This window comes from Sinocyclocheilus rhinocerous, unplaced genomic scaffold, assembly GCF_001515625.1.
Source record: "Sinocyclocheilus rhinocerous isolate Xijiao unplaced genomic scaffold, SAMN03320098_v1.1 scaffold24, whole genome shotgun sequence".
NCBI lineage: Eukaryota > Metazoa > Chordata > Actinopteri > Cypriniformes > Cyprinidae > Sinocyclocheilus > Sinocyclocheilus rhinocerous.
In genome coordinates this window covers 2,322,273-2,329,839 of record NW_015647124.1, presented here as the reverse complement: position 1 = coordinate 2,329,839, position 7,567 = coordinate 2,322,273, and the positions used below count along the sequence as shown (strand labels likewise).

Genomic DNA, 7,567 nt, shown 5'->3' with positions numbered 1-7,567 from the left:
TTCAAAGATAAAATTACATGGATTGCTAATTACAACATCAAAATAAAATTGTAACGCCTGTACAAATACTAGAAATCGTGAATATAAATAATTGGGAATCATGTAAAACAGTGCACATTTAATTGATCTATTATAACATTTATGCAGTTTTGTTCACTTGGCTGTTTACTTATAAATGTCCAGAAATTTGTCAAGTTTTTCGTCAGGTGTCTTTTTTAATTATATGATGTCATTGCGTTGCCGTCTTGCCGCAGCCAATCGCTGCATTGCTGATCGTGGTTTCGAGTATCGATACATCTGCCCTTTACGGGGGAACACGAGAACGCACAGTAATCTTAGACAACTTGATCCAGATATTTTAATCAGATCCGCAAATTCGTTTGAAGAACCAAATTAGCAAGAGATCAGTTCTGTCAGGACCACTATCGTCAAAGATAACGTACAATTAGCATACATTTTAGGTTGGGGGTATTGTTCTGTTCTGGGCAACACTCCCTGCCCATCCATGCAGCCTAGCATGGATAGGAGCAGGGAGAGCATAAATAACCCCCCCTAGGGTAAACTGAACAGAACCAACATTAATGATTAATGTAGCAGATATCATCAATGTTCTAAGTGATTATTTTATATATCAACATAATTCAGTGGTCTGACTCAAGAAGAAATATCCAATGCCAAGTCATGACTGGACGAGAGGAGGAGCTGGGGATGGAGGTGGGTGATTAGCTCCTGAGCAAAGCGATAGCTGCTGAATAATGACTGAAAGGACCTTATAAAGGGAATTATGATTGGCGTCGTATTCCTATAGATAGACGTGGATCAGCTGAGTGTCAGCTGATGCGAGCTTGACTAATCTGACCTGCCAGAACTAATGCTACGCTCCATTTATCACGATTAGAAGATCTGGCATCTTTCGAATCATCTCAGATGTATTAAGCGAGGTACGAAAAACTTACCAGGGCTTTGTTTGATCCTTGCTCAGGTATGAAGCAGTCATTAATTTGCACTTTGAAAGTTTATACTCAATATTTTTTTATATGCACTTAATGGGTAGTTGATGATTATGAATTGTAAGTTATGTAAAAAAAAAAAAAATCATATAAAGCAAGTTTGTTTTACTTCTAATAAAAAAAATCTAATTAATTTAAATTCGTTTGAGCTAATAAAATTGCATGTGTAATATAAGATGTAAAAAATGTTTTAGATGGACTACGCCGCTCTGTAGGACATGTCACTGCTTGATTTTTAATGTCAAATACTCTTATTTATCTTTTATAGACATCTTTTCCAACTATGAAGTCGGCAATATGTTGGGTTAAGGAGGACTTGGAGACCTTGAGGTATCTTTTTTTTTTTAATTATTTAACTTAGCTAGTAATTTCTTATCTTCATCCTTTTGCATTTATTGCAAGTCCTTCTAGTGTATGTTATGTCCAGTGTTTAGAGCAATTTACCTTTTTTAACTGTCAGATGGACCAAATATACTCTATAAATTCCAAGCATGAATAAAAAAACATGTATTTACAAACTTTACATGTCTGTATTAATGATTGCAATGATATGACCTCTACACGTTAATTGAAAATATTTCTCACACAAATTCTTCTTTTGTTGATCAGGTGGCAGTGAAGTTCGTCAAGAAATCAGAGGATATGAAATACATCAACTTTGTAAGTAGACTACGCTTTCTATATTTTCCCCTGAGTCGCTGTATTCAGTATTTGGGAATCCTCCTCCGTCTAACGATCATAAAAACTGTTCTTCCTTTAGCCTGAACATCTTCCATTGGAGGTCGCTCTTTTAATCCTCGCGAATGAGGGCCCCAGAGTTCCCCAGATAATCCAGCTGCTGGACTGTAAGGATCTGGGTGAATACTACATCATGGTTCTGGAGAGACCCGTTCCCTGTGAGGACTTGCTTGATTTTGTGCAGCGCCACGGAGGCAGAATCGACGAGGAGTTGGCTCAAGTTATCATGCGGCAGGCAACTCAAGCCGCTTATATGAGCTGCCAGCGTGGAGTGCTGCACCGGGACATCAAACAGCAAAACCTGTTGATCAACAAGGACACCCTAGAAGTCAAACTAATTGACTTTGGGTGCGGCGACCTCCTTCAAAGCGCGGCCTACACTACATTCATGGGTAAGTATTGAAGCCATAGAACAGGAATCACTCAAGTATCACGCTAACGGACACCTAGACAAAATGCTGTGGTAATGCAACGCACCATGAATGGTTTAAGGTACTTAAGTAAAAATATTTTAAGAGAATATAAATTATGAACATTCTGAATGCCTTTTGTTGGTTATATACTCAATCCTCATACATATTATTGATTAGTTGTAACAGAAGAAAGACACTCCAGGAAGTTTCTAAGTCAAAATATGGCTAAATAATAAACCTGATTTTTGCTTTGGTTTCAGGGCACAAATATGAAGACAACTGGCATATAGTGTCCATGTTCCCCGTCACATCCAGCCCAGGTCTTGTCATGTACCGTTGGGTCATCATTTTTTTGGGGCTTGCTCCATTTCCATCCTTACTAGCCCAAAAAAAGATAAACAGAATAAGAAAATAATAACACAAAGTTATGTTCTTATATAGAAGAACATACCTTTGTGTTGTTTTATATATATATATATATATAAAGTAAAATACATTCTTTAAGAAAAATGGTTCTAAACAGTAAAAAATTGGGGTTCTTCGTCTTGTAACAATAGCAGAACCCTTTTTGGTGCTAAAAAGAATCCTTAATTGAACCCTATAAAGAACCATGTTTTGATAGTGCTATATAGGATTGTAATGGTGTTATAAGTAACTTTTAAAATTACTTATTTAATTTTATTTTAATATGACTGTATATATCTTACATATCATTACATCTTCCTCCTTATAATATCCTGTAGCCTCTATTAAGGTTTCACATAAAAAAAACAAAACATAATAAAATAAAAAAAAAATACATGAAATATAAATAAATAAATACCTCCTCTGTCGGCGCTACAAACATGTCCACTCGCCATTTCAGCATAAAAGGTTTCCTCAGGATAATATGGTTCCTCCTTGCGACGGCACGTATTGACATGCCATCCTGGAGGAGCTGGACTACCTGTGCAAACCTGATTGGGTCATAGTGTCTCATGCTACAAGAAGTGACAAGGATCCTAACAAAACACAAAACTAGAGACGAGACTTAAGAAGCAGCCAAGTAACACGGCAGCTTGCAGCCCCTTCTGTTGGTGAAAATAACCACTACACCATTGTTTGAAACGTGTTGCCGCAGGGGGCGCTATTCACCTTATTTTAACAATAACCACAAACAGCAAACACAATTTCAGCAACACAAAAAAGGTCAAATAAAAAAGATGTTTGTTTAATGTAAAGAGGCCCTCCTTAGTTCTGTTGTTGTGGCACACTGTCTTAGTAACTAATGGATGATTAATCTAGAAACCTGCTGGAGGAATAAGAGACAAGAAAAACAAAGATCAACACACTGAGCACAAAATACAGGAAAAGACTAATATTTTAGTATATAGAGTTTCTAGGAGAGCCTTTTGTTTTCTTTTCAGAAGATCTGCTTTTTCTGCTCTAAATAGTGTATCTATTGCTGTTATTAGATATGGACACCTTGAAACGACATGAGGATCCGTGGAAGATCCATAAGGAGGAAATACCCAGCACCACTCAACAGTAAGTGCTGTCTGATTTTTCACACGTTTATCATAAGGCACAGCACTACTGCTCACACAGACATTTATGCACGCAATAATAGTCATTCTTTGATCTGCACACTTTTCCCCCAAACATAAGGTGTTATATAAAATCCATTTAATTTGATCATTCAAATAAATCTTAAATTTGTAGGGACACACAAAATATTGGCAGTCATATCTGTAATTTAATGGCAAACGTAACCGATAAATCCTAATTTTTAAAAAGAAAATTAGGCTGATATATAAAAGCTGGTAAATTATGGTTTACCAAATAGGCTATATTCGGTAAATAATGATTTGGGGAAAAGACATATCTCTTTTTGTGAAATAGTTTGCTTGCAGTTTTTTTTTTTTATATACTTCACCATACAATAACCTGCACATTTACAATGTTTATTATTATGCCTCATGATATTTTTGCAGATTTCTACCTTATGATACCACTTGTACTGTTATGATCACTGGTCATATAATGCACCTATACTGTGTTTATACTACATTTTAGAAAACATACAAAGTTTTAGTTCACATAATTAAAGCTGTGGGCCATCGGACAAGACACATTTTTGGGCAGAGACTCTCCATCTTCCCTTATTTGCTTGATAAGTAACACAAGAGTCAAGAGGCGTCTCTCCAGAACCAACCATTTTTTAAATAGACATGGTTACTCTAAAACTTGCTCCAGTAAGATAATTGCCACTGTTGTCTCTGTAGGTCATATTTTAAGATGAAGTGCAGAGACATCAAACACAAATGCAAAAATAATGACTGTTTTCAGACAACATTTCAAGCACACTCCCCCTTTGCCACTAATCACCCCAAAGTCACATCATTGGATGAGCTAACAGTATGTGCATTTGCATGCACTTTAAAAGTCCAATTTCAGACCGAAGCAATAATTTATCCTTTTAAAAACACCCGAGTCCAACTCAAATCTTACCAGTCTGTTTTTAATTATAACGTTGGCATGAAATGAGAATTAACCCTATTTTTAACATGCTGTTACAGATTTTACAGTGAACAATAAATGTTTCATTGTTTTAAGTATTTGTAATGTTTAAATGTCATAACTGGATCTTGCAGTGAAACTCCATACTTCTCTCTGGTGACGCATGCTGGACTTCTCCAATCAATTTAGTCCGCTTAATTCCACCCCTGTAAGCTCATGTGCACCACGCCCACATCTTAACATCCAATCAACAATCGATGGATAGAACCAAGTCCCCGCCCTACATTTTTTTTCTTGTTCAATAATCCGTTACACTTGAATGTACGTCACAATACGGAAGAAAAGAAGCGTTGCTACTTACGTTTCATCACTACTTTAACTACTTTTTGCAAATAATATCAACATTTCACTTGCTTCATCCACCATCTATGTTTTCATTTTTCCACTGATCTTGTTGAAATGTATTATGGGATTTCTTTTCCATTAGGAAGACATGCAGTGCTGCCTGAGAATCTGCCAGACCAAGGCTTAGTATGGTAAAATGAAACAATACTAAGTTAAAGCTTGTATAACAACAATCACCATCTTATTTTCAGTCTTGCCCTGAGGTCTTATAAAAGAGTAAAGACTGAAAGCAGGGGCCAGCTGACCTCTATGCTAATTAAGACTGTTTGTATTTCCCAATTAGCATTCTTCTATGCCATTGCACCTCAAAAGCCTGGATGATGCACTTAATTAACTGAAAAAAAGAAGTGGAATGTTGGCCACTTCATGCACTCAACAGTCACAGCTTTAATTACCATACATATATAATTCATATACTAGATGGTTGAGTACACAGTGCATAGATTAAGTGAAGAGTGTCACCATTTGGGACACAACTTGTCAAACTAACTTGACCAACTTATTTTTTTGGATTCTAATGAGAACAATCTACTTTATGTAATTGACTTATTTTACTAGATACAGTAGAAAATATTATTGAATTACTTTATCTGTTTAAGATTGTGTGCTCATTGTGAAGAAGTGCGATGGGAAGAAATCATTGCATAATGAAATGTGAATGGCAAGTTCCTCTTTCATTTTCATGTTTTATTTTTACATTGTACTTTTACAAGAGAATTTTGAGCGAAATCTTATATGGACCTTATATTTACAATGTTATCACCTTATATATGTCTTATATCTGTACTCTAGCTGTAATCTGTTCTTCACATGTCATATTTCTGACTTCAACACATAAAAGCATCAGACGGATTTGGTCTTGGTGATGTGCATCAGGGTGACATACGCAAAGTCCATGATACTCTGGCCTGAAATCCCTGTTATTCCTGTCAGCTCCTCCACTACCTGCAGCACACATGAACCAAACTCACTAGAATCCTTTGAGACTGGCACATTTGAAGCAAGTAATAAATATTTAAATACACTTCATGGTGACTGATAGAATCATGATCTAGATTCAGGAGCTGTACCTTTTCCCATGTTGAGATATGATGAATGAAGGCGGCCACAGCAATGACTCCCACTCCCAGAAGCATGAAGTCCTCGGTCACCGACACAAACTTGGCTCTGTTACAAACACAAAATATACTTCCTATTCCTATGGCTATGGCAGGTTTAACCATAAAACAGTGTGACGTTTACCTCGGAATGAGTTATGACCTTGTTGAAGGTGAAGTGTGTAATTCACGCACCACCAAACAGCAAATTTATTAACTAGATTTACATAATGTGAGCACAATACACACCGCTGATGGTAGAGAGTTGTGGGTAATGCTATGTGGAGGTAATTTATCATGTTGCTAGGTGGTCTCTCACCTGAAACTCATATTATTGGTTGAACCAAAAGTAAGACCTGAGAAATATTTTAAAGTGCCAGCGTTTGCATTTTTCAGTGGCCTGTTACACAAAGCTAGTTAAACAAATTCTGAGTTTCATCTAAATGGTGTTTTGTTTTTTTAACAGTGGTTTACTGAACAAATGACTCGTTCTTTAAATAAATTCAGTTATAACTAAAATTTTCTCTAAACTATGCTCTAAACTATAGTGAGCCCTTTTACATTTGGCCTAAGGTTACAATTGACAACAGAGCCCAAACTTCAATTTAATTACTATTTATTTTTAAATATAACAAGCAACACTCAACTTAACAAAAAAAAAATTATGCAAACATGTAAATTGCACATAACGCAGTTTTTAAATTAACTTCTAAATTATAAAAATTATATTTGTTGTTGAAATATATTCATTTACACAGTGCCTCTCATAACTCGTTTCATAACAGATTTATTTAAACATACAGTAAATAATTAAGACATCACTAACAGGTAAAGTAAATGAAACGCTTTGTGACATTTTGTTTACAAGCTGTTTTATTGACATCTTTCTGCAGTTGAAATGCTGACTGAGCGATTACATGAGGCATGAGATGTTCTTTCATGTTTATTTCGCGTTAAAACTAGTAGTAAAGAGGAAGAGATGATCGCGCTGCCGTTTGAACCGAGGCGTTTATACAGCGACCGGTTGTGCCACATCAAAGAGCATCAAAACGGCATTTATTGTTTGAATTTCCTGAAAAAAGGACATAATTTGAAATTATTGAAACTTTGTTTCTTATCAAAAGTACAATATATAAAAATGGAAGTTTTCAATTAAGTTCCGCTCGTGCAGTGGTTAAAACAACGCTGTATTTGTTCAGTACACATGCGTACCGAACCGAAAAACCCGTAGCACAAATTTTCGGGAAGAATCAGTGTTGTCAAAAGACCCGGTACTCTGGTACCAAGTCGGGTTCGGTACTAAAAAAATGAAAACGTTACGGTACCAGGTTTTTTAAAGTACCGGTGGTACCGAGTACCCGGTCAACCCGGTTCTTGATGCGGTATCCGAAAGGTGCGCAGATGC

The 7,567-nt window shown here is 36.2% G+C and overlaps 1 protein-coding gene across 1 annotated transcript in view; it reads right to left on the bottom strand.

Annotated features, from left to right (window-relative positions):
* Positions 1-5,675: 5,675 nt before the first annotated feature.
* The window catches only part of cntd1 (cyclin N-terminal domain containing 1), a 5,786-nt gene continuing 3,894 nt past the window's right edge, over positions 5,676-7,567 (bottom strand). Inside the window, exons 6-7 of the mRNA XM_016513277.1 lie at positions 6,136-6,232; positions 5,676-6,010 (exon numbers count right to left, since the gene is read on the bottom strand). Coding sequence (XP_016368763.1) covers positions 5,909-6,010; positions 6,136-6,232 — 199 coding nt within the window. The 3' untranslated portion in view covers positions 5,676-5,908. The remainder of the gene's footprint in view (positions 6,011-6,135; positions 6,233-7,567) is intronic.